This window comes from Pelmatolapia mariae, linkage group LG5 (assembly GCF_036321145.2).
Source record: "Pelmatolapia mariae isolate MD_Pm_ZW linkage group LG5, Pm_UMD_F_2, whole genome shotgun sequence".
Taxonomy (NCBI): domain Eukaryota; kingdom Metazoa; phylum Chordata; class Actinopteri; order Cichliformes; family Cichlidae; genus Pelmatolapia; species Pelmatolapia mariae.
The window spans coordinates 23,379,858-23,407,017 of record NC_086231.1 but is presented as its reverse complement, the minus strand read 5'-3'; the positions used below and the strand labels follow the sequence as shown (position 1 = coordinate 23,407,017).

Genomic DNA, 27,160 nt, shown 5'->3' with positions numbered 1-27,160 from the left:
AAAGACAAACAGGTTTTAGATTGCCAGTCACTGAAACTACATTCAAAAGTGTGTCTGTGTGGGGTTTTTTTTAATTATAGGCATTACAACTTTAAATAATAATAGCTGCTTTAAAAAAAAGAAAAAAAGAAAAAAAAAAAGACAAATAGTTCAGGAACTGCTTTTATGGTTAATTGTGTTCCCAAATTTCAACACTATTTAAGCTCAAACTGTATGTGGGTTATATGGAGTCAAACAGATGATTATCATCAAAATTCAAGAGAAAATTAAGGATAAGATCATCCTTGAAACAAAGTAGATGTTGGAAGGATCGAGTAGTGCTGATGATGATATTAAGAAAAACAAACAAAACCAAACATTTCCATTGACTGAAGACAAAGCAGAGTCAGAAAATGTACAAATTTTATATTAAAAAGACATCTCAGGAGAATGATCACAAAACGGCAAATTCATTTTCACACAATAACACCAAAAATACTTCTTGATCTTTCTACTGTGGCTGTACTGGTATGCTTGCACTGCTGCCTACAGCACACTCTAGTGGGGCTACGCAGGAGGTCAGTTTTATTACAAAGCCAGGAAATCTAAACTTTGCTACAATCTCGATTCTCGAGCTCAAGTAAATCGCAGCTGGTTTCGGTAGTGTTTAACTCCGAGGTAATGTGAAATAATGAGCAAAGCAGTTTTGTGTGCACGAGCTTAGGCTCCAACATGTGAGGATAATTGTTCTGCTCTGTCAGCAGCATGTGAGAGTTTTAACTTGAGAAGATGCAGGCAGTTTATTTAGCAGTAGGAGTGTTTTAAAGTCACTGGAGGTTAAACGGTAAATTAATGCACAGGAATGTGGATACTAATTGTGCAAATGTTGTGTACTAAGCACTTAAACACCTGAAGACATTTCTGGTTATAATCCAACAGTTTAGCAACATGAGTCTTTTAGCCAAATTAATTTAGGAGAAATAAAACATACTGCTGAGAGCACGTCGCTGCTGTCGGAGGGGGTAAACTACCTGGGAAATTTTGTTTGGTGATGAAGGTACGTTATCGTTCGAACTACACTGAAACCGTATCTGAAGTTATTTTTACATGATGTACTTTTAAAACCGAGGCCCTCAACTTTTCGTTTTACCTGAACGAGTATCTCATGGGGTAATTAAAGAAGGAGAGTCAAGCTGGTATCAGTTAATCCTGTGATCATGGACAGTTAAATAAATACTGATGAGCATGAAAAAACTCTTCTAGAGCTTGAACTTGAACTTCAGCATCACTTTGATTCGACCTCAGGAGAGTTTTTCCATCATGCGTGAATGAGGGCTTGAGGACCACCCAATCAAATTTAGTCATATCTCCACATAAAGTCCAAATTCATTTTTACAGTTTCACAGTTTTTATCCAGAGAAGACCAATAAGAGCCTTTTTAATAACTTACAGTATCACATAAAATGAGATATGACCCCCCCAAAAAGAAAAAAAGAGTAGCAGAGTGGTCCTCAAAGTCTCCATGATCACACGAGTAATGCTTTTTGTTTTTATTTCTTATCATAAGAATTTTTATACAGCTTGTCCCACTGCCCTGACACAAACAGGTGATAAGTGGCAACCAAAAACACTACAGCACCCAGAAGTCTCCATATGAGCTGAGGAGAGACGGTCGCTATGGTGACAGGATATCAAAGCTCATCATGGGTCATTTTTAGAGCGTGGTCACAGAGGTCTGCGGGACACACAGCACAGAAAAAACAGTGAATTAACAGCTGAACGCATGGGGAACATCAGAACAGAAAGAAATGTTTGCAGTTTGATGCATTTGGTCTCAACCTACCTGTCCTTTTGCTGCACAGTTTGTCTTTAACGTTGTCCGTTTCGTGAGCGAAGAATTCGATGATTTCATCCTCGTGCTGTTCCACTATTGTTTCACACTGAACAAAAAAGGATAAATACACACTTAAACCACACCCTTTGTCTTTTTTTCTGTGCTCCTCCTTGGGGTGTGCTGGAGGTCTAAGTGGGAAAAACTATACTCACCGCGAACTTCATGCTGGCTGTAACCCTTGAATCCAGCGAGGCCTCCGACAGGTCCATGGCCTCGCCGCTCCGAGACTTGATCCTGACGTACGACTTCCTGTTTGTGGAGGGATCCGTGCGCTCGCCGTAGTCCCCCATCCTGTCGCATATGCTCTCCATGAGCTCCAGGAGGTTTCCTTCTGAGCGTGCCAGAGGAACCTGGTGGTGTCAGAGTTCAGAAGTTATTTTTATTGCCAACCCACTGAAACTAACTGATATCTTTAAAATGAGATAATGGCCTTCAGAGGCAGGCAATGCTTTCTATAAAAGTTTGGCCCTGTTTTGTGGTCAACACTTATGATGTAGTCTACAGTGGGGGCTGAACCCAGACTACAACGTGGCTCTGCTACTGCAGCCTCACCTCTCTGATGGACTGACTCCCATCTGGATTGATCCTGAAAGAGCCCGTCTGGATCATTTTCTTCGGGTCTATCTGGGAAATGGCCCACTCCATCTCGTCTACCAGAGCCCTGCAGGCTGAGGAGGGGAGGGGAGGTGCAGGAGAAGTCAGACACCGATTAGATTAGGACTTTTCTTTGTGCGTGCGGCCGAGGCTGCGCGTCAAATCGGTTACTCACCTCCACATCTGAGGTCCTGTCCTTGTCTGGCCGCCTGGCTGGAGCTCAGGAGGAGACACGCAAGCAGGCAGTGTGTGAGCAGGAGAGCAGCTTCCCTCATTTTGCCTCTAAACGCGCACATTTCAGCATCACACAGGAAAACAAACAAAAAAAGCATTCAAGTAAGTCGGCCGGAAGGCTCTCAGCCACCGTTTGCTACAAAACCCTCTGCAGCTCAGCAGCCGGGTTACTAATATTGACACAGAGATGCACTTTATTCCACTTTTCATTCAACTTACTGTTTCTGTGGGCCGCCAGGAGAACACTTTTACGCTTTTCCACGCTGTTGCATCGTATTCGGTGAAATGTGGTGACGTAGCAACCGGGCTGCTGCCAGGGGTACGTGGAGCGTGAGACAGCTCGTGCAGCGCCCCCACGTGGGCGGGAAGATCCCAGCTGGCTCTCTACTCTGCAGCCAGGGTCATTCGTGTTGGAGCAAGAGTGTCAAACATAAGGCCCGGGGCCCAAAATCGGCCCGGTAGACTCCACTGGAGGTTTTTGAAATATATGAAGAAAGTGTTATATTTTTGACATTTAACTATGTTTTCATAAGTTTTACACCTTGTCCTGCTGCTATGACTTCCATCAGTGCCATACATACTATGCCAAAGTATTTAATTAATAGATAAACAATAACAATTAAAACCCAGTAAAATTCCTATTTTTTACTGGTTACAATCTGCTTGTTAAGTCTGATGTTACGGGTGACGTAGCTGACATTTCCAGGTCCAAATGCTCTTGAATAAACAACGATGGGTTAGGAGTAAGCTAGCTAGCTGATGATTAAACATGATATGTTCTGTACTGGCTGATGCATTTCATAAAACACACATGCATACAGCACTGCTATAACAGTGGAAGTAAACCAAGAAAGAAATCTACAAAACAGTGAGATTTTGGAGAGTTAGTTATGTTAGCCTAGTTGAGATTATCTTCCTGCCCATTGGCTAGCTACAGTGGTACCGGTACACACAGCAGCACTTCTGGTGTTTGTTAGAATGTTTGGGGTAAGCATTAATTTGCTTTCAATATGGGTGCATGTTGAGGGTCAGTCAGTGAGGTTCAGCTCCTGTGAGTAGGGATGGGTATCGTTTAGGTTTTATCCGATACCGGTGCCAAATCGGTACTTTTGAAACGGTGCCGGTGCTTAAACGGTGCTCGAACCGGTGCTTAAAGAATGGAGAACACAAACTTCGTCCAAAAACCTCTCATGTTTTTATTTTTAGCAGTCTCTTTTTTTCTGCAAAATGATAAGAACCATAACAACATATAAACATCATCTGTGCAAAGATTTATGTTTTTAAAGTGAAACAGTGAAAAATTACAGCGCTGTCAATACATGAATATCCAGACGTTGTACAAAAATGTCCAATTTTGGCACACAATTGGACACCATGCCAGTTGAATTTTTTAGGTATTTAAGAGCAGAAATTAATTAATTTTATTAACATGCCTAAAAATGCTTTTGTTAAAAATACGTTTTTGAAGAATTAACCACACATTTACATGGTAATGGGCCTTTTCTGCCATGGAGTGCTTAATTGGCCTCTGGCCCTTTAAACTCTGAGGGGCTGTAACTTTGGTTTCTTTTGGTCAATTTGCATGAAAACGGCTCTGATGCGGGTAGGTAGGCGTGGTAACTGTTGATAATCACATGGCTACCGGCTACCGGCGAAAATAACGGAGGAAATCTGGACGGTAAGCCAATTTCTGTCTTAGCGCATTTGCGCCGCTGTGTGTTTTTGTGGTCTTCTTTTGCGGCTCATTCAGTGAATTTTGGTCAGAGTGTGGTGAAACTTGGTGTTTGGAATTGGTGATAGCTCTGGAAGATAACCAGCTTTTCTTTAGCCGGTTACATGAAGTCTGGAGAATTTCTGGTTCGCCTTGTTTGTTTAGCGGACTTGTGCGCATTTACATAACTGCTCGTTTAATCATGGCTTGTTTTCGTTGAGTTTGGTGGTTGTAGAAATGGTTTATATGACATTTTAGCTGAGATTCAGAGGTTTCTGTGGATACCACACATGTCTGGACTTATATTTCTCACCCCGTGTTATAACCGATTAAACGTGATCTCCTCCTTTTTGCTCGCGGTACCGGGGACGTGGAGCTTAAAGCACTTGTTGCAGGCTGCTGAGTTTGCATCTTTTGCTGTGAAGTACAGCCAGACTTTTGACCGCTTGGTTTTGGGCATTTTTAATCTGTAGCTCTGTTCTAAAAGAACGTACGTACCTGGGCCCGCCTACTATCCTTGTAAAGGTAAAATGATTGGCTAGAATCCAAAGTGTATGAAATCTCAAGAAAAAAAAAAAGCACCGAAATAAAGCACCGAAATGTGCGCTGCTTTTCGGTCTGGTTACTACCGTTTATGTCAGAACCGGTGCCATCATGGCACCGGATACCGGTACCCATCCCTACCCGTGAGTGTCTGATTGGCAAAGATAAGTGCCATTATATCGCTGTAATGTTGATTTAGGTGGAGAAGAATGTGTTTTGTTTTATTTTTTCAGCTGGAATCAAAAGACCTGTCACCCAGGAGGACAAAGAATGGGGACTGGCATCTCTATCAAAACTTGGGCGTTTTACTGGGATGAGGTTGATTTTAAGTCCAGAAGGCCATAAGGTAGTTTGATATTTACCTTAATAAATGGTATAAATTATACGTGTATGTAAACTCTTGTAAACTACAGACATCAGACTGTCTGTCTTCACTATCCCCACTTTAATTTTATATGTATTTTGTTTACTCAAGGTCAAAGGTCAAACATTCTTGGTCCCATTAAAACCTTTTCACATTGTATTTGTTTCTCCTTTTGCTTTAAATCTAGACTTTACCAGCCAAGACATTTGATGGATTGCTGAGGAACCTGAGTTTTGCCAAGCAGAAGACAAGGCTTGCTATAAAAGGGCAGCATATCACAAGAAGAGAATCATGGCCAGCAACTTAGGTTTGGTCCTGGTTGTAGTCCAGCAGAGCTCATACCCGCCTTCCTTATTTAAGACACTGCTTGGCCAGTACAACCTGACAGAAGGATCTAGAGTAAGCTGTTAGTAAAAAGGGGTCTGTGCTTCTAATAATGCATTTATAACTAAGTGATATTCTCATCCCCAAAGGCAGCTGTACACTGACTGTACTGGTGCAGTTGTTAAGGAGAGGGGACTGTTTTTATCCAACAGTGGCCTGCTTGGCAGTTCTCCAGATGGGACAGTCTCTGATGACTGCACGATTGAGGTGAAATGCCCATGGTCAGCCAGAACCAAAACTGTCTTGCAGGCTGTAGAAAGGAAGGACTTTTTCCTACAGCTGGATGAGGCAAGTGGTTCCCTGGTATTAAAAAAGCATCACAACTATCTACATCTCACAGGGGACCAACAGCTGTCACTTTATTGGTTGGACTCCATGTGACTTTGTAATCTTGCCTGTTGATAGAGAACAAACTTGGGCTGTTAACACTGAAACTTTGGAAATATTCTTTTACCCAATAGTCTATCGCAGCTATGAATTCATATCTACACAAGGGATGCATCGGTCCAGCCGTTTTCAGTTCATTTTTAAATAAATTATAAATATTTGTAAATTGTACATTTGTAAATATATTCAGATAAATTATTAAAATTAAGTTTTGATTTTAACAAGAAAATGTTTTGGACAAAAACTGTTTCTGAAAATAAAGAGCAACACATTTATCTTGTATTCCTTATTTTTAATGAAAATGTTCGGCAAAACAACTGGGCAGTAATCAGGAAGCTGGAATGAAATGAACAATATAACAAGCCATGGATGAAACAAAAACCACTTAGAGTAAAATTAAACATTTTACCAATTACAACTGAGAATTTTCAACTTTAAACTATGCAACTAAAAATGATGTAACATCCTGACTATATTCACAAAACAATCCAGAATACTTAAAAGGTACAAACAATAAAAATAAACATATTCAACAGTTGTACTGTCGGGTCCACAAGTAGTTAGACAGTGACACCATGTAATTTTGCCTCTGCACTTTCACTGGTCTAATTCATTCAGTTTCATGGATAACGGGTGTCTGTAAATTTGTAAGACACACACATACTTTCAGTATCTTATTAATATTTTTTCTGTAGTGATGTGGGACGAGATCCAAAATTGAGAAACGTTTCAGTCTTTGAATGGAATGTGCTACATGTGCTCTTGCACAGGAGATCAGCCTGTTATTGTTCACTTCCTGCTGTGTGAACTGTCCGCTGACGAGGACAGACGGAATGTTCAGCGAGACCCCCTCTGGGAGGATGTCCTGAATTGTGAAGTCCTTACCTGCAATGACCATGTCACCTGGTTGTAAATGTCGCAGTACTCCACAGTCAGCTGTTATCGTCTTATCTGAGGCTCTTCCACCGTACAAGTTGCTTGCAAAGGTTATTACACCATTTGGAGCCACACCAATTAGAGCCTTGAGTATGATCCGTCCTTTGCGTTGGCTATACAAACAACTTTGTGTGTCACGACTCTCTCTGCCTGAAACAGAAACTTCTGTGCAGTCAAGCACAATCCTGCAGTTAGGAAATGGCTGGAAGCAATCCGGCAGCGATGTCTGATTCTTGGCTCTCGAGGGGATGTTTTTTTCCAACATGCCAACATACAAAATGTCATGCAGTGCACTAACAATTGTTGTAAAAATGTTAGTTACTGTGGCTGTGCTGCAGTTAAACCTTGTTGCAAGGTCTACATGGCCACAATTAAGTTTGAGCTTCATTAGGGTTAGTAATAACTGGTCAACTATGGGCAACATTTGGACAGTCCAACCAGAATGATATTTGAGCTCAAATTTGGAAAGAAGGGATTCTAAAAACAGGACAGTAGCAGCATCGGGCAATCCAGTATAGTACTGGACTCTTTCAGGATTGTCAGATATTTGACTGAAGGAGAACGTCTGCTTCTGTTTCTCCAATTGTTTTTTTAGCTTTTCATTCTCTTCTCTTAGCATGTCATTCTCAATCTGAAGCACCAGAAAACTGTTGGAAGAACTTGAGGAGCTTGCAGTAGCTGTCTGTGTATCTGCATTGTTGGTGTGATGTAGCTCATCTGATCTTTCACACTGATTTTCACCACTAGCTGGGACCTGTTCTTTTTTCTTTTTATGCACAGGGTGTTTTTCTTCATCTGGGAAGTGAAAAGACTCCTCGTTCCATGCAAATCTTGTTGGCCCCGCAGCTTTTCCTTGAGGGAAATGCCAGCTGCAGACTCTTGAGTTGCAGTTTGGGGTGAAGTTATGACGTCTGTAGAAGTGTGTAAAAAGGGAGAGAGAAATTATTCATCACAAGGTAGCCCTCTGTTACTTATTTTTAACAGTGACCGTAATTAGTATAATCTTACACAACTTTTTTTTGTGTATTATTGGCTTTTAAGCTTACCAGAAAGATAAATGCTGACAAATATAGCTAACCATTTGGTGGTTAAGTCTCTGTTTTGGTCATTAACTCTCACATAGGCTATGGATTTTAGTGGGTGTTCTTACTATGAAGACATCATCGCTTTTCGTATGTCATTTTTAATCCTCCAAGAGTGGAAAGCTGTGTAGCTATGGCAAATTGACCCATAGCTTTCAATCTTCGCTTAGAGAAATAAAAATGACATCCAAACCGCGTTGATATCTGCGTAATAAGAAAACATGCTAAAATCCATAAGATTCGTAAAAGCCAGGGTGTTCTGGGAATCCGTCCTACCGGTTGTTTCTGCGCATGCGCACAACACAAAATTAAGTGGCAAACAGTCCTATGTTTGTGAATATGAGCTAGAAGTATAATGTGACGAGTAAAATTAATTGCTTAACTGTCATGACTTTATATGAGCTACAAGCATACTCTGATGGGTAAAGTTAAGTGGCAAACCGCCCTACATACTTTAATTTATGCTGGAATTATTGTGTGAGAGCAGAAATGTTTATAAACTATGTACGGTAGGACGGTTTGCCAAAGTAGGATGGTTGGTTTTTTATTAGCGGGTTTTAATTGTTCAACGCTAGCTATATTAGCTAACTAAAGTAAGACCACACTTGCGCTCATCTTACAAGTTTATTCATTCACTTGAGAATTGTAACGCACCTTATCACTTGCAACCACTTCCGCTTCTCTTTCTCATCACAAGGAAAGCGGTGAAATGACAAATTCATGTATTTTTTTGATTCAGAACGGTTAAAACAAAAAGGAACACAGCACTGCGGCATGTTGAACACGGGTGTTTGGACCCGGAAACGGAAATTACGTCATCACTTAACGATAGATTTTTATATTATTTTATTTTAATAATCTGTAATATTAAACATTTATTCATGTAGTTCCCTTTTTTTTATTTAATGCAGCAACATTTCTTTATCATGCAAAAAAACTGAGACTTGCACTTCTTTTTCTCATACTTAATAGCATTAAATGTGTCCTTAAACAACTTTACACCAATAGAAAGGGGTGTTGGTGGTTTTGGACAGTAAGACTGAACAAAAGCACTGATTTTATTTGTTTTTTCTTCCTACTCTTTTCCTATAAAACCAAATGCAGACCACCAGAATAATGAGCAACTGATACTAATGTTAGTTTTTTTTCTTGTCAGACAGCAAACTATGTAAAAGATTTAAAAAATAAAATAAAATAAAAATCAATAAACACTTAATTTTTACTTGTTATAAGTTATAAGGTTCTCTCGGAACATACTGGAAACACGTTCACAAATCTAATAACTTTCTCTTCCTTTCCTAGGTGATTATTAAATCTTTCAATTTTGCAATATCTCTGAATGCTCTGATTGATGGTCACATTTACATTCTGTGACTGTCAACATGAACTAATTTCATATTTGTTACTTAGATGCTAAAAAAAAGTCCAACACCAGGAAGAACGATACAGAGAAAACGTTATGAGGGATAAAGAGTAAGAAGTTGTTCAACATTCAGTCCAAGTATGAATTTAACAAAGGAAAGACAGAAACTGAAATAAAGTCTATTTTTTATTTACCAAGAGCACCATTCAAACAAACAAACAAAAACAAAAAACATACAGACAGCAGGTAATTTAAAGCTGTGGCGCTTTAGATAGACGTTCCAATACTGTGCCACACTTAACAGTTTTAGAGTTCCAGAAAAAAAATCACAATGTAGTACAGCATCAGTTTTCTGTCTAGACATGAAACCTAAAAATGGTCTTCTGCAGGTGTTTCTGAATTCAAATTATGTTTACAACGTGAAACGTGATGCACCAATCAGAGAAAACCTCGTAACACTGCCAAGGTGGCATAGAGAGACGTACATCTTATTCTAACAAATACAACTCAACCTGGAGATATGTTCAGTGACATTTGCATAAAAGACCACACACGTTTCTAGCATTCAACCCATCAATGGTCCTCCAAATTAGATAAACCCTCAAACAAACAGCTTAAAGTGTAATTTCCATTCTTTCAATTATACACTTCTTTTGCAATCAAGTGCTGATTTGTTCTTTTTGTGCTAAGGATCCCCTAAATGAGGCACAGTGGTAAAAACATGAGGCACTGTGGTCATCTGCACAATAAATATAACCTACAGTTCATATTTGGTCAGTGGAAGGGTTCAGTTCATTAAACTGCTTCTCAAGTGTCCTATTTCAGATTTGCTTATAGTTTCATTTTATTATTTTCTCCAGTTCCCTGTTGTCTTGTCCAGTGCTTTCTCTGTACTACATCTTCACTGTTGTGGAGCAAACGAACAAGCATCAGTGTTGCACAGTTGATCACAATTTCTCATATAAGCTCTCTGATGTTAGGCACTGTCTTCTCTGATATTGGAAACAAACTCCACCAGGACTTGAAAACCAGCTTCCAGCAACAAGAAATACCAGAGTCGATGGCTTGGAGCTACACCGTTTTCCACCGGCTCCCCTCAGCTGCCAATTTTACTCTCCCAGTAAGATTTCAGAATTAAACAATCGCTTTGTTTCTCTGTAGATAACACAGTGAACATCACACCTCTGTGCACATTTGGCATAATCAAAAAAAGAAAAAAGGCAGCTCTAACGCTCTCAAAAGCCAAAGCTAAACTACATAAAAGCATTTAAAAAATCAAACAAAACAACATACTAGACAAAGCAGCATAAATAAAATACCGGAATAAACTGACCATAAGATTAACTTTGAAGAAAAACTAAGAACAATAAAAGGGAAGAATGAATAACACAAAAATTAATTAACAAAAGAGAAACACTGAGCTGACTGGACTCTGATCTCTGCACTGATCAGTCATATTGAACCACTGCTGCATTTAATGGGAATGTAAATGTGCTAAAGCTGGACACCTTAACATTTAATTTAAAGTCTGCATCTTTTAAAAAAATATATTTTCGGACACTTATTAAATCCCACTGCAGCAAGGAGATCTTGAATACTTAATACTTAAAAAATAAATTAATTTGAAAAAGAAAGTTTGGAGGGATTCATCTCAACGAAGAAGCAGCTGCAGAATGAGAGTGACATAAAACTGTCACCGTCTTTTATATGCAATATATTAAAAGAGACTTAAAAATGGGGCAAAAATGTTGACTAATGACACATAAATAAGATCAACAAGGGTTATGTACATATTCAATATATTCTATCAATTTATTGGTCTAATATTAACATCTAACTGAATCTCATTATAGCAGTGTTAAATAGAGTAACAGGAATCTCTTTGTCTTGAACAAATAAAAAACCCATAATGCAGCTGCTTTTGACTTTAACATCATATAAATTAACCCTTCAGCGCTCGAGTGCGATTGGTTTTCTGCCTTCTTGTTGTGACTATGTGGGGATGTCTAAAAGATCCAATGAGATCTCTTTTTAAGATCATGTGAGGTAAAACAGGAACAAGTTAAAAGGGTAATTAAAACAAAAACCATGAGCACCTTCATGTGGGATAGCGTGCAGCCTCGAGCGCACCACTATTTCTCTGAATTACGACTCGGGCAATTCAACATCACGCACTGTCAGTTTATTTTGTCTGCTTCATGGCTGTAGTGTTTAACCTTATATAGTTACAGCCACAGCAACTGTTTAAACACATCTTCTAATTAAACACTGCTTTCATAAACATTATTCTTCTGCAAGAGCCAAAGCTGCCGGAGATATTTGTGAATGAAAACGTCACGATCATCTGTGGGCGTTCTGTAAGGACACTTTAAAAACACCTCAGGCACTGAGGGGGTGAAGACTAACACATACTAGCCGAGTTTCAGTGGTCCCACGCTTCAGTCGGGTCATCTAACGGTGTCTACACCACAGTCAAGCACCTGCTCTGAGTGTCCTTCATCTGTCCACCAATGTATTAGAGTCCATATCGTTCAGTAAGTACATGTCTGTGTGACGCGACACTCCCAGCTGCATCTGGAAGAGAAGAGGACATGGAGCTCTCATTACTCAGAGGAACATTCACACACTGAAGATAAATCAGCTGAGCGTGATTTCACCTTCAGCTTTAATAGTTAAGCATTTTTATTTGATTTTGCCAGAACTTGTTTTGGTTTTCATAGAAAATGTAAGCTCTTAAAATATGTTAACATTTAGAGAAATCAGTGGGGAGTCTGCTTAAATAAAAATATAGTAAACTAAGCGCGCGCACACACACACTCTCTTCTTCTGATGACTCGGGAAACCACCTGTTACCAAATCCTTTTTATGTTACTCTACATGTCTTATTCACTCTTTTTTAGTTAGACCATAACTCTGGAGAATATGGATTGCCAGGTGTTGGTTCTTTACTTACAAACAGGATGAAATGCCAGAGTTTTAAACTAAATCATTGCAATCAACAATGCACTGTGATTGGTGATTAATAGAGTTCAATCAGTTCAGGATTTGATATCGATTGTTTTATGACTGCAGATTCATTAAAAGGTGCTCACCTTGGGTCAGACTTCCCTCATTTAATCCTGGAAAGTCCTGAAAAAGAACATTTCTATAGCCTACTATGAGGTGCTACACCCTCAAACAGCACCAGGAAGGAGAAATGAAGATTTTTGTAATTTAGCTAACTATTCAAAACACATCAGTTTAATACCTTTACTCTACTTTTTGGGGTTTTACAGTGAGGAGAGTTATCTTTTAAAAAACAAAGATGGGCTTTAAGATTATCATTTACTCAGCTACTTAAAAGTTAAAAAACACAGTAATCCTGAGTCCATGTTAGGACTTTCACACAGAAGACGCAAACAAATGTCCTTATATCCATAATGTGAATTTATTTCGGAGACACAGCGGCTTCATCCAGCAGCAGAAAAATAACAGCTTTTCATTCAACCTCCAAAAGAGGGAAGAAAACAGAAATGACCAGAGAACCACATGATATAATTTGAGAGTAGACACAGTTTTCTCTGTAACAGTTCAAATGTGCGTTTGTCATGTTTGTTTTATTGCCAGAGAAGTTATTTATATAAGACATGAACTCACGTTCACCTGAAACATATTTCTATCACGTCTAAGAACAGCTTTAGAAACGTTAGAAAAGCTTTTGAGAACTTTATACAAGACCAGAAATGTTGAACCACCACGCCAGAGAGAGAATTTTAACACAAAAACTTCTGAAAAAAACTCGAGGCCTTTACTGTGTTTACAGTACGCCACACAGCTCATCGTACTCTCATCTTATTGGTCAGTATGTACATGCTACTTGGATATTGCCAAGTCGGGAGCTTTAATATAATACAGTTTATTATATTGTGCAATGTCACAGCAATTTTAATCTTCTTCATTGTAAAACTGGAAGAAGAGGCTCTTCAGTGTTGGCTGGTAAAACTCATTTACAGTCTAATCATCGTCACTTTGCTGACACTTGAGCATGCTACCGGGACAAAAAGCAGCTGAGTGAGGGCTGTGTGAAGGCTAACATCAGTCACAGCTGAAACTGAACTGACAAATGGTGACAGCATAAACAAAAACAATTATTAAAAAAAAAAAAAAAAAAAAAAAAAATCACCCTTTCCTCACCTGAATAATCTTTTATTGCTTTATTAAAAATGTGTCTGTTGTTTGCTATAAAAACGGGGTATACAACTGTCCTGCAAACTACTCTGACTAAAAAAGCTAGGACAGAAAATAAATAAGGCAACAAAAACAAACAATTTTATTCCCCATTTGATAATCACGCTATCATGTGATTACTTAACTTCACAGTAAAACATTAGGTCTCAGAGTTATTAGCTTGGGAAACTGTATAATGTATACACATGAGTGAATCTGGCCTGTTTGTAATCTGCATTTTAATATAAGCTGTGAGATTTCTAAACTTTGTTCATAAGTGACTTGTCTGCTCTATACACTGTACCGCAGACACAAACTTGTGGTTATGGATTTTAATACATAAACACGACATCCTTTGTACTTCTTCGGCTTCTTTGTCATGGCTGCTACTCAAATACAGTCCTAACAATTTTAAACGATTACAGTGTTGTACTAGAGCACATGCACATAAATCCACCTTCCCCATCAGTTATACACTTCTTACTATTGTATACCTGAAGTTCAACAAAAAAATAACAAATATAGTATTGAGGTTAACTTGGTATCGGAAAAAACAAACAAAAATAAAAAGAATGCACAAAATCAATATTTTTGCACATGCAACAAAGGTCTGAAAGCCAAGGATGCTCCTGCACACTGCTAAAAACACAAGTATGATTTCACTGACGGGCTCACTTCAACCTGAGTCTCTGGCATCATAAAATACAGAGGCGCTAACAGAGGCTCGGGGGATGATGCTGCAGTCACACAAAGCTTCACCTGTGTCACTAATGTGCACTCAGGAATTAATTTCATCGATCATTTGTGCATTAAAAACATTATTACAGCAGCTTTCAGGGGCCAGACACACACCAATTTTGGAAATGATAAGGTGACTTTCAAACTTTCCTCCATTCAAGTCAGTTTTTCTGTTTTCTGGATCTGATTTGAAATTTATTTTTACAGACTTGTGCATTAACTACATGTGCACTCTAAGCTGGGACTCCAAACACAAGAAGCAACAAGTGAAAGACGTGCATGATGCTCAAAAATGCCACTGTAAATTCTTCGATATGCTAGACAAGAATGCTAAAAACAAAAAAACCCTGTAATATAAGGGCTGGATATCTGTTGGACATTTGACTCTCATGTGTCATAATATTATTTTTAGACATTATCTAGCAGTATTAGACTTGTTTTTTTTAAGCTAATGAGTCACACTTGAAGAGAGCTGACTGTGAGACTAAAAAAATAAAATAAAGGATATTGAGGTAGACTGAGTGGGAATCATAAAATGTGACTTCACACTGGGAGGATTAGGGTGATTAAGAGCAGGACAAATCATAGATTAAATTAGAGTTTAAAAATCATCACATTTCTACTTGGCTCAAGCATCAAATGGTGGAAGACAACATCCTGTGCTGGTGTCATATGAATGTCTGGGAGCCTTAAAAAAAAAAAAAAAAAGGCTCCCAGACAGATATCTTAAAAAAACGCCAAGATATCCAGCCCTTTAAAAAAAAAGAAAGAAGAAAAAAGTCAAATGTGCTTTCAAGATCCTAAAGAGTCCCAGCTGTGTACGGGGCGCCCAGAGCAAAGAGACATGCTGTTGGTTACAATCGTGTTCAGCTTTAGGAGTCGTACTCTGACTGCTCCTCTATGAGCACAGCGGGTCGATTGCTTACCCTGCTACAACAGTCCAGGCAGGAGACGCCCAGGGCAACCAGACAGTGCCAAGCCTGCAAGGAGGAAGGAGCGAGAGGTCAAGACATTACAGACTTTGTGTGTGTGCACCTTTTCAATGTATAGAAAGTGAAGCATTCAAATTTTATAACAAAATATTATTCATTTGCTACTGATATGTTCTGATTACTGCTGGGTGGGTTATCCTGCTTTTTCCAGCCAGCAGTATACTCACCAATACACACCCAGAATGATTTAATGCAATACTGTATTTGCCAGTATAATAACTGTGGATCTCAACTTTTGGAATTTAGGGTTTTATAAAGTTTAGACTCCTCTTGCTTCATTTCTTGTCATGTTGCTTCTGTGCTGTGGGCACACACGGTGTTTTAAAATAGTTTTTTTTTTTAACCATTCTTTACTTTATTTTTCTGATGACATTCAAATGCTTTCTGATCTATAATCCAAATAGAAGCACATCACTGTAAACCTACTAAAAAAAAAAAAACACCAGTGAAAAAAACTACAAATAAAAGAAATACATAAAATTTAAGATAATTCTGTAGTATAAAATGAAACAGGCAGAAACTTTTTAAGAAATGATTGTGGCACCCATCAAAAGAAGCCAATTGACATCTCATGCCCCATAATCTGTGGGACGAGATTATGGGGCAGACCCGAGACATATTGGGGAGATTACTTCTCTCAGCTGGCTTTGAAACACCTCGGTCTCACTCAGAGGAGCTGGAGAGAGAGAGGTCTGGCGATCTGTGTTCCCATGAACAGAACCCAGATGAATGGCAGAAAATAGATGGATGGACAGACTTTTGGTTATACCACCCAGGACTAATTCTGGTTATTGGAAGATAAGATGTGTGAATATACATACTCTGCAGTCCTATCAACATGAGATTAGACTACAGGCATCAACAGACAACAATTTAGACATGAAACAGCAATCATAACTCACCAGGTATGCCACAAAGGCCAGATAGGCTACAGAGATGAGAGCAGCTAAAACATAGAGCACCACGCTGTTCAGCGCCGTCACATAAACAATCACAAAATACATGTTGATTGCACAAACGCCCAGGATGAGGATACCTCCCGAAATCTTCCACCCCCTAGAGGAAACAGACTTTGGATTAGACAATTGGGAAATCCTGTGCTTTCTAAAACTAACAGAGTCCTCAAAATACTTCCTAACATTGCAAATTTACCAGAAATTTAGTTAGTCACACTGCTGCATAAATTCCTATTTTGCGCAACTCCATTTTACACAGCTTAAATATAAATAAATGTTTTATTTAATAAATGACCTGTCTGTGCGTTAGATAAGTAAACAGTCACAATGACAACTTTGAGCAGAGTTGACTCAGAAACTGCATGTCACATGACACCACGTCTACACCTGAGTCAGTCCAGTCCTTTTATGCTGACCTGAGTAAAACATCCAGAGAATACAGTTGGGGGTCCGGACTTTGTGTTGCTTGGTTTTATATTTGGATAAAAAACAAACAGTGTAAAACAATGGACTTAGCTAAATCAGTTGTTCCTTGGCCTCGGTCCATCATTATTTCCCTAAACTCTGAGGCTACGGGAAGTGATGCTTTGGACTGTGCTGCTAATGTTTTAATAATATCTTTTTGGCATGTGCTACTTTAATATGTGTTAAATTCATTGATCGTACACAGACTTCAACTACATGAAGGGCCAAGAAAAGCTTGCTTCTTGAGATAATTATCCTGTCAGTTATGAGTAAAATGCATACAGTTTGTACTTAATAAAGAAGAGAATAAAAACTATTAAAACATTTATTTCACTTACAATCCGTTGGCAAAGTCGTTCATTATGGATTTCAGACTTGTGAAAGTCAGAATTGGGATCAAAGCAAATGGAAGCTGAAGGATGAGAAGAGTGAATATTTTTAACAAGAACACAAAAAGAACATCAAAAGTGTTTCAGTACAAACTGCACTGAGGGGAAGATACTCGTGCTGACCTGTAGGCTCTGCAGCACATTCAGAAAATCATTCATCCCAGTCAAATGCCGAACATCCTGGAAAATGGCGACCAGCAGTGTAGGCGTGATGGCGATGGAGCGGGTCAGCAGCACCCGTGCAAAACGAGACCACCGCAGGTTCAGGAAACCCTTAAAAACACGAAAGCAGAAACATCAGTGCAGAGCTGATTCCTTTTTTAAACAGAGGAAAGTGGTATCTAAATAAAATATACTGTGCCAACATGTGTTCCTACCTCCATCACAAACTGTCCAGAGTACGTGCCCGTCATGGTGGAGCTCTGTCCAGCTGCCAGAATACCGACAGCCCAGATGTAGAGAGCTGCTGGTCCAAAGAAACACCCCAAGACGATCCCCTGAACACATGTATCACACAGAGTTAAGTGTACACACACTAGGGGTGGGGGAAAAAATCGATACTGTGTAGTATCGTGATATTTTGTTTGCTAATAATGTATCAATACAGGGACAGCAGAAATCGATATTTTGTTACAAAAAAAGGTTTTGTGGACTGGAGCATGCTCTGACTTCAGAGCATGTTGATCAGCTCCTTTTTCTGAGCAAGAATCCTGACATTCCTTCACTGTCCAAATGTGTTTAACTTTTTTATGGCAGCAATAAACATGACAGTTTACTTATTTTAATTTAAGACATGTTTTATTTTAATTAAGTTTAAAACTTTTTTATTTAATGTAAAATTATATTTTGTTTTAATTTACGTTCAAATTCTTCAGTTGCTGAAGGGGCTGCATAGTTTTCACAAATTGCATAGTTCAGAAAAGCTATAATTGTACCAGATGGTTGCATTCAGTTAAGTTGGACTAGACTGTAATACAAACCGTTCAGATTGTCAACAATAAAACTGACTGAAATGAGAGAAAGACTGAGTGTGAGACTTTGTTATTAGATAAAATGAATATTGATAAAGTTTACCTTTATGTACAGAATCTGAATATCGCAAAATATTTTAAAAAATTGCAATAATATCGTATCGTGCGTTAAGTATTGTGATAATATCGTATCGTGGGATGTATGGTGATTCCCACCTCTAACACACACCTGTTCATCTGTGTAAAGTCTAATCTAGGACAGCCATTTCAAAGTGATGAAGGGCTAAATAAATTGGTACTCACACAATGTGTAAATTAGCCTTTTTAGATATTATTAATAGGAAAGTAAAGAGTAAAAACACTTTGATTCAACTCTAGAAACACACGTAAACACCCAAGGAGCCATTTTGTGAAAATACCTCTATGATGTGTTTACACTGTCTTAATGTCACACAAGGAGAAAACATTTGCTTTTTTTAATAAAAAAAATGTAAATGATCAAGCCACAAACTGCTAGATGCTCCTTCCCTTTCTATCCTCTGATGTTATTCTGTATTATTTTAGTAGCTCCAAAATGAGACATTATGCAACCTGCTCACCCAATCAGAACTGCAGAGACTTACAGACTGTGGACTTACCCCTTTGTAAATGTCCACTTCGAGTGTGTTGTTGTTAAGAGGGAAGAGATCTGTGTGAGGGCTGCCAGTTGCATTGCACTCTGCATTCTGCAGGAACACAGTCAGCAACAACTTGATCACCACTGTTTCACTTATAATTTACTGTATCTCAAAATGACCCACACACGCTTTCAACAGTCCTCAGTATGGCGCCATCGATACTCACCACCTCTATGTTGGATTTATTGTAGAAGGCCTGAGCAAAGACTGCGACGACAAACACATTGATGAGGAAGGAGACAAAGAGGGCGATAGCCGACTCAATGAAGAAGTACTTGTTGGCTTCCTTGACTTCCTTTTTATTTCTGCGATCGACTTCCCGAGACTGAATAAGGAGGGGAGATAAAAAACAATAAGCTTAAAACTTAAACCTGTCATTTCATGTTTCACTTTACTTTAAAATGGTTTTATTTCACTCATAAGGTTATTCATGAAACAGTTTTCACATTCATTTAGGAAAATCTAATTTCTCTTAGTCTACACACAACAGTACATTGATGTTTCTAACCTTGACCAAGGCTGAATGCAGGTAGATGTTGTGGGGCATGATGACAGCACCTACAATTCCCACTGCCTGCTCCAGCTGCACAGGCCCACAGCCGGCACAGTAGGGTACAAACATACCCTTCAGCAACTCCCCCTGGTCCGGTTTTACCAGCACATACTACAGGGAGAAAACACAGAATCAACCCTGTGATGCAGCCACACACTGGGTGACAAATGCTTCAGGTAAACGTGACCGAAACGTACCTCATAACCAAAACTAAGAGCCATTACAGTGATCAGAAAGCCAAAGAAAGCTTCAAGTTTCCTCAGTCCTGCAGAGATATAAACATATGTAATCACTTGGGTTCCAATCTGGTTGCATCAGTTGCATATCTGCATCAACAAATCACATACCATATTTGTCTAAAAAAAGGAACACAAATGTGTCTGTGATGGTGATGAGAACTCCTCCCCACAGTGGGATCCTGAACGAGAAAGAATCCTTTTTTGTAAATCTGCAAACTCATATGCAGAAACTTTTCCAATACAAGTGTTAAAGACGTTACCTGCCCACAGAAAGGAGGTTGAGAGCTATGGCACAGCCAATGACCTCCTGCATGTCTGAGCCAATAATGGCCAGTTCCACCATCAGCCAGAGGATGATGCGAGGAACCTGAAATTAAATATAATGTATTATAAATAATGAAAGACAAGAAAGATGTGATTCAGGTGTGTCTTGAGGGTGGAGGGGGGTGCTCACAGTGGAATACTGGCGGTTGCAGACTTCAGCCAGGTGCATCCCTGTGACCACCCCGAGGCGAGCAGCCAGCCTCTGCAACAGCAGCCCGATGATAGTGGATACAAGGAGAACCCATAGGAGCTGAAGAAGAAGAAGCACGAAATCAGCACATGTGGCCACATCTGCACAGACCCCTAGATTTCTTGTATGAGTTCATGTTCGCTCAATACAGTGAGATGCATTAAGACTTTCCAACATAAAAATGACCTTTGACAACCTCCCCTGTACCCTTAATGACGAGTTTGAACACTTCAGTAAATAATGAACAAAGATTTTCCAAGAGTAGCTGCAAGGGCAGAGATCACCCTCCCTCGCGGCGTCTGATGCAAACCCAGTCATTTTGTTTTATGAGCAGGCCTGAAATATGACAGAAACCCCTCAGATCAGATTTAAAAAAGCCTCGAGAGTTACTTCTAATCAGTTTTCAAGGGGTAAAGAGTTAAAACTAAGATTTCAAATTAGCATTTTATCTGCAACACAGCATATTTATTTATTTATTAATAAAAGGGAGTTATCATAGATGCAGACAACAAAGCAATCATGCAGCTTATTATACAAGAGAAATACTGAGCTAGAGACAAAACATGACCCTAGTTTCTTAAAAAAAAAGTAAAAAAAAAAAAAAAAGGCAGTAATATTTTTAAAAGAAAAAGTATCTGAAAGTATCTGAACACAGAATCACTTCCTCAAATATAAAGTGAAAGGATTAAAGCCTGAAACATTCAAAGTATAGTTAACTTGTTATTTTCCTAAATCTATCTCCGTTACCTGCAAAACTACACTCACAGTTTCTTTTTCTGGGTGGATTAACATGTTTTCATTCACCTTAAAGCCAGCTACAGCTCCAGACTGCAGGTCTGATTCGATGTTCCCGGGATCCAAATAAGCAATGCTCATCAAAAACCCCGGTCCAGTGAAAGCCCAGAGTTTACGGAAACTGAACAACTGAACAGAAACAGAATTTTCCTTTTAAATCAAATGATATGCAAAACATATACTTACAAATAAAATATTTTTCCTATGTGTCTAAATGAAACACACTGTTTGTGATGGTAGTGGTACCTGGTTTTCACTGTCTGGAATGGGCACCCTCTCTTCAAAGTACGTGGAGAAGGGTTCATCCTGGGCCACAGGTGAGGCAGGAGGAGAGATGGAGCTGTACTGGTTTGTGTGGACTCCATTCTCCTGAGGGGAGTCCTCTGATGAAAGCACAGCAGGACAAACAGAGGGACTCTCATTAGTCATCACACAGACTACCCTTAGGTAGCGTTACACATGTCTTTTCATTCATTGTCAACATCCTTCCGTGTTTTCTGTTGACCAAACGCATTGCAGCAATGGAGATGTAGTTAAAAATATATCTGTAAGGGCCAGATTTACTAAAGAGGGGAAAATAGCGTGTGCGCACAATCCCCAAATGGCGGCCATAGGCGTGGTTAATTTTGCAGTTAATTTGAAAAGGTTGCGCTGTTTTCTGAACACTTGCTTGATTTAAATGTTCTCCTCCCTATATTTTACGCATTGAGAAAAATTAAGCCAGAACCCAGTTTGTGCCAGTGCAACGCATTATTATAGCTGGCCGTAAGCGTTGTTTTAAACTCTGTATAGTTATTGTGAAACTCTGATTTAGGGATGTGGCATAATCACTATGATAGAAAAAATCTCAGCTAAATTCCCTAATTCACACAAAAAGCTCATGTTAAATTCTGACAATTAAGGGAAGGGGGTTTTTTTGGCAGGTTTTGCAGCTTGCTTAAAATACTTGAAATAATTAAATATTGACTCTGTCAGTCTAACTGCACTTGGAAAAATGTTTGAGACACACAATCTAACACTTGTCTGGGATCCAGGGGCTTTCTAACAGCACGAGTACACCCTCTGGAAAAAGGCAAAAAAAAACCTCATTGCTTCTAATCTACATGCTACACAAGCACTTTGGTCTAAGACTTTAGATTACAAGTCTTTACTCGCTGAGCAGTAACCTGTAATTAGCTCCACATTGTTTGCATGTTAACCTCAGAAACTCCAGCAAAAAAGAAAAGAACTACATTAAAACACCAGAAAACAAAAGAAATTCAACTAAAAAACAATTCCAAGACTAAAATAAGCAACAGATCTATAATAGTTTGTCCAAAGTGCATGTAAATGCAGAGAATTGCTACTCACTGAGTTTGGACTTTTCATGTCTTGCCCCCTCCATCTCCAACTCACTAAGGTCCTAAAGTCCACAGTTGCCTAAGTATTAGCTTTTATATGACTTTGCCTTTATCATCATTTTTTTTTTTGACATGAGCTGTTACGAGGACACTGTGACCCCGCCTTTCTAAAAATGACCCACACAGAGAGAGAAGTAAATATGGCGCACGCACTATGTGCTCGAGGAAGTCAATACATTACAAAACCCGCCCTTCCTCACACATGGAAAAAAAAAAGCACGGACAGTTTTTCAAAGAATCTGAGTTAGCGCCAAAGTTTTATTTTTGTTGCCAACATTACTATTAAACTGAAGATATTCAAGGATCAGAAATAAATTAAATAAATCTTATTTTTTGTAAACATACTGTGTGCCTTTTAAAAAGATGGACCATGTTTATCTTTTTAAGATAAATAATTTAAAGTCGTAAAGGAAAACACTGATTCAGCAGCTATCGGTGTACTCACTGGCTCATGTTACCGGTCATAATTGGCATAATTATAATACAGACTGGGGATTACATGGAAAAATGCATTTGACTTCTTAAATTGCTTTCTTGTCAGTTTTTTGACACCTGTTGGTTCAGATTTCTGAATATGAATATCTGCAGTCTGATCAGGTTTTGTTGTGCTGCTCTTAAATCTCTTCACAGAGAATCATTTCAGCTGGGAGGAAGCTATTTTTTGGGAAGACAAGATATCACCACAGGAGTGCATAAAGAAGTCAGCCAGGAAGTAATCAGGTTCCTTTACAATTCTTCTTCTGATTTATTCTCGTTCAGATTTTTTGCTGATTATAATCTGAATATTAAGCTCCCTGTGACTCAGAATATGCCTCCAGCCACAGCCAAATGTCCAAAGTGTTTAATATTGGACAACATGTTGAGTGGGTCTATATTTTAAGGGTCATGTTTCAGTCATCTTAAACGTGTACCTTCCAGGAGGTCTCCGTCTTGCTCGGGCTTCATCAGGGCAGGCTGAGGGATCCCTGGGAAGATGAGGGATGAATATCAGCCTCCCTGCAAAAAGACAGCAGTTGCATAATCTGAGAATTAAAACATGAGTAGAGAAAAATTTTATAACAAAACACATTTTTCAAACAGAAAGAACAAACTATTTAACACGAGACATGACTGTGCAGCAATTTCTGTTCCTCTTTAAGAAAACAAATTGAAAAAACACTGAACGTTGAAGGTCATAACAATGACTAAGCAACATTAAAAGCAAGTCAAAGGACACTACATTAATGGGATCATCTAACAGGAAACACTGAGCTGACCACTGTCAGCCAAGTTTCACTTCTACCACACACACACCACACACTCTGTGCTGCTCGTAACGGATAAACTGAGGAATGAAATGTGAAACCTCAGTCTTGCAAAATAACTTTTATAACACCACGGTCTTTGACAAAGAGGGAGCAAATGGCCACGGAAAGCACATGACACACAGCAGGACCATGTGACAAGGAGCAGACGGTGAAGATTCGGCAGCTTTTCCAACCACCAAAGTTTCCAGTGCCACTTCTTTCACCTGATCATGTGCCCTGATTAATGCGCATTATAAGACGACATGTTCCCTGGCAGTTTCCTCAGCAGCAGCATTTAAATTAATAGTCTTAAAGACGTGGCAGAAAGCTAAGAAACAAAACAAAACATAAAAAGGAATGCATAAACTAAATAAATTCAAAAATATTTTTTAATGTATTTATTTGGACAATGTGATTTGGCATGTCTACTGAAGCTATTAAAACAATCTAATTTTTACCTCAAGCCTTTAGTTTCCACCTGTTTTCTGTTTAAAAAGTTCATTTAGAGCAGCAAGTTTTTTTATGATTGTATCCCTGGGAGGAAAAATGATCAAATTTCCAAGCTCTTCAAGCTGTCCATGATCCTTCTCATTCCTGTTGACATGCCATACAGCTGGAGACAGACTGCTGCACATTTTATTTTAACTTGTTTTTGCACCTCTTCGCACCTTTGTGAAACTGCACAAAATGAATGAAGAAATCAAAAAATAAATAAATACATAATGAACTTTTTAAATGAAGCTTTTAATTGTTTAGATCTAACCACCAGGATTTAAGTTGCTGATTTCTGGGCCACAAAACACTTTCTTCATTTTCGGCCTCTCCGGCCTCATGTGCTCTCCTGTGGTCAAAGCCAGAAGCCACAACTGGAGAAACTGAAAATAAGGTTTCAAATACCTTTTGCAACTATGCAGAGTGGCATTATTGTGTGGTTATCATAACCATGAAATATGAACAAGCAATTGCTAATAAACAATTCACGATCACAGTCATGCTATTAACATAGGGATCACTTTCTGGACTAACAAAAACACAGCAAGTCCCTTAACAGAGACCACCCAGCATGCACTCATGCATTGTCCTGAGCTAAATGACCATGTGACTCCCTTCTCCCATCACTCCTTGCACAAGTTTTTAAACATAAAATTGATCTCACGCCATCATGTCTTAAAGCAAAGGTTCTGTTTCTCCACATAAACAGCACCGCTGATCATGACCGTAAGAGAAATTTCAGTTAACTGTCCTGTCACTTCCACGCGCACATGTGTGTGTGTATACTTTTTGTTGTCTTATTTCAAACAAACAGACACACAGCGATCTCCGAAAATATTCAGATTCTACTTTTGATCAACCTGATTTTTTCTGCACTGACGGTACACTCAGGTCCACTGTTTATTGCCAAGATCTTCGGGTGTTCTCAGTTTGCGCATTGACAGTCATGTGTGACACCGGACTGCTACACGTCAACAACTTTATTATTACGCTCACTGCTAGAAGCAGCTTTGCAAAAAGGGACAGACACAGCAAAAAAGTAAACTAAATAAAGCTTTCTGCCCTACGCCTCACATTCCGGTGTGGATGTGTGTTGTACTAGTCCCAGCGTGACCTTGATTAGAATCATAGATTGTGTAACTCTTTCAGTGTGTCAACTCTGATTCCACAGAGGTCAACATTTAAACGGTGATGAAAGAAAATCAGCTTTCCAGCAGCAGTGAGTTGATTTCAATCATAATCACGTGATTCTGCATTTAATATAAATATGACTTATTAACGTCACCAGTGTGACATTTGCAAAGACGTCAACTTATTTCATCAGTTCTGTCAAACATTAAAATTTTAACACATTGTAAAGTTGGATTTACTATCTTCATCTAAACAAATTTTTAAAAAGAAAAAATTGTTGGAGTAGTAAAAATTCACATTGCTTAGTCAGCCATTTGTTAACTTAGCCCAACGAACATTAATGAATCTAATCTGCAAGATGCAGCTTTTCCTATCACTAAATACAAGACAACTCCCAAACAGAAACTGGTCTCTAATGTCACACCCCTCAAGGACTTTTACGCCCTATGTTGAAAAAGATCTTACACAGTAAGTCACAATAAGCAAAAAACTAACAAACAAAAGAACAAAAAAAAAAGAATGATCATGATACACCAACTTCTCTAAATGCATGACCATTTAAAAAATTATGAAAAATAAGCAGAACCAAAACTGTTCCCAAAATATAAAATTTCAGCACACAGGTCTGTCCAACACAGTCTGGTCGAATGAGAGCTAAACTCTTCAACCAGGATAGACTACTGCAAAAACCCGGTCTATCAAGGAAATGCACACACTTCACGTGCAGTGAGCCTTACCTCAGAAAAGCCCAGTTTGACTTTGGTTTGAAGATCAACTAAAATTAAGATACTAAGCTTAAACTTTAAAACAAGGGTAATTTAGTGTGTGTTTTTACTGCATTTATTAGGTTATTATGGCATCTTTTGTCATTTTAAAAGTCGTAACAAGAGACGATGATCCTTCATTTAAGAGACTTTGGGGGTGATACAATGATCCTTATTAACGGGGTAACTCCACTAACTGTCACCCAGTGACTATATTAATTAGGGATGCTGCTTTCACTTGATTTTACTTATATTGGTTGGCAATTATCCTGTTACCACCTTGTTTTCACCTTCAAGTGCAGTAATGAGCCATTCATTCAGTCAGTCAGTCTCCCTCTCCTTATCTACTAATATTTCTCATCAGTTCAATTATTTTATTTTACTCACTATTTGCTATTTTTATTTTTGTTTGCTTTTTCCTAGCTACAAAATTTATATCACCATAGTACTGTGCACCTGATACTCATGCCAATGAGCCACACTAAATATAAACTACGCACCGAACTGTTGCATCAAGGTGAACCTGGAAGCTATTAAAAAAAAGAGAGAAACATGACTGCCTAACACTACCCAGAACTCCAGAACAAGTTCAGGCATCTATCCTCCCGACAAATCCGCTACAATATAAATCTACAGTGGCAATGCCACTGTACTACTGTTATGAGCCACCAAGCTAACAACTTTCCATGATATATTAGCTGCATGGCTAGGCCAATGTTACTTCCACCAAGTACGAAAACGAAACTTACCTACGTGTGCTGTGCGGGTCAAAAAAATCAGCGTTTTGATCGTGAAAATTAAGGCTGGTTGTAAACTTGTTCCATGTGTTTAGATCTTGAGAGTAGCTGAGCACGTTACCAAGCTAAAATCCGGCAAAGTATCTTCCCATGTTAACAGCAGGCTATAGTCACACTGCGCATGTGTGCAAATGTTGTAAGTAGTGACGTCATCTAGATTTTACTCATTTTTTTTGCCCTGAGCGAAACCTGGCAGGTTTAAAAAGTTGGTATATTATCAGTAAGTAAAATTATTATCTGTAGTAAAAAAAAAATGGGGACTGTCTAATGAGTAAAATAAATGCAGTTGCGTTAAAGGCAAAATATTTCCCCAGGATTTTAGAA

General features: G+C 38.8%; 2 protein-coding genes across 4 annotated transcripts; both read right to left on the bottom strand.

The window, feature by feature from the left end:
• Window positions 1–380: 380 nt before the first annotated feature.
• Window positions 381–3,018, bottom strand: cnpy2 (canopy FGF signaling regulator 2). Its single transcript, XM_063474346.1, has 6 exons — window positions 2,921–3,018; window positions 2,643–2,749; window positions 2,426–2,541; window positions 2,026–2,223; window positions 1,823–1,919; window positions 381–1,714 (listed from the first exon to the last, which is right to left on the bottom strand). Exons 2-6 carry the CDS (start codon window positions 2,740–2,742, stop codon window positions 1,671–1,673), a joined length of 555 nt encoding a protein of 184 aa, XP_063330416.1. The 5' UTR covers window positions 2,743–2,749; window positions 2,921–3,018; the 3' UTR covers window positions 381–1,670.
• Window positions 3,019–9,644: 6,626 nt separating this feature from the next.
• On the bottom strand, window positions 9,645–26,939 carry LOC134627875 (natural resistance-associated macrophage protein 2-like). 3 transcript variants are annotated; one of them, XM_063474318.1, is made up of 17 exons: window positions 26,789–26,939; window positions 23,278–23,362; window positions 21,213–21,349; window positions 20,976–21,095; window positions 20,112–20,231; window positions 19,918–20,024; window positions 19,766–19,836; window positions 19,616–19,683; window positions 19,374–19,529; window positions 19,032–19,190; window positions 18,827–18,913; window positions 17,595–17,714; window positions 17,341–17,490; window positions 17,167–17,240; window positions 16,310–16,463; window positions 15,342–15,395; window positions 9,645–12,045 (listed from the first exon to the last, which is right to left on the bottom strand). In XM_063474318.1, the coding sequence occupies exons 2-17, from the start codon at window positions 23,309–23,311 to the stop codon at window positions 11,968–11,970; spliced, it is 1,689 nt and encodes a 562-aa protein (XP_063330388.1). In that variant the 5' UTR covers window positions 23,312–23,362; window positions 26,789–26,939; the 3' UTR covers window positions 9,645–11,967. The 3 variants fall into 3 exon arrangements, with proteins under 3 accessions (XP_063330388.1, XP_063330391.1, XP_063330389.1); XM_063474321.1 differs by having other exon boundaries at window positions 26,793–26,939; XM_063474319.1 differs by lacking the exons at window positions 23,278–23,362; window positions 26,789–26,939 and adding an exon at window positions 22,317–22,426.
• Between the last annotated feature and the right edge of the window lie 221 nt (window positions 26,940–27,160).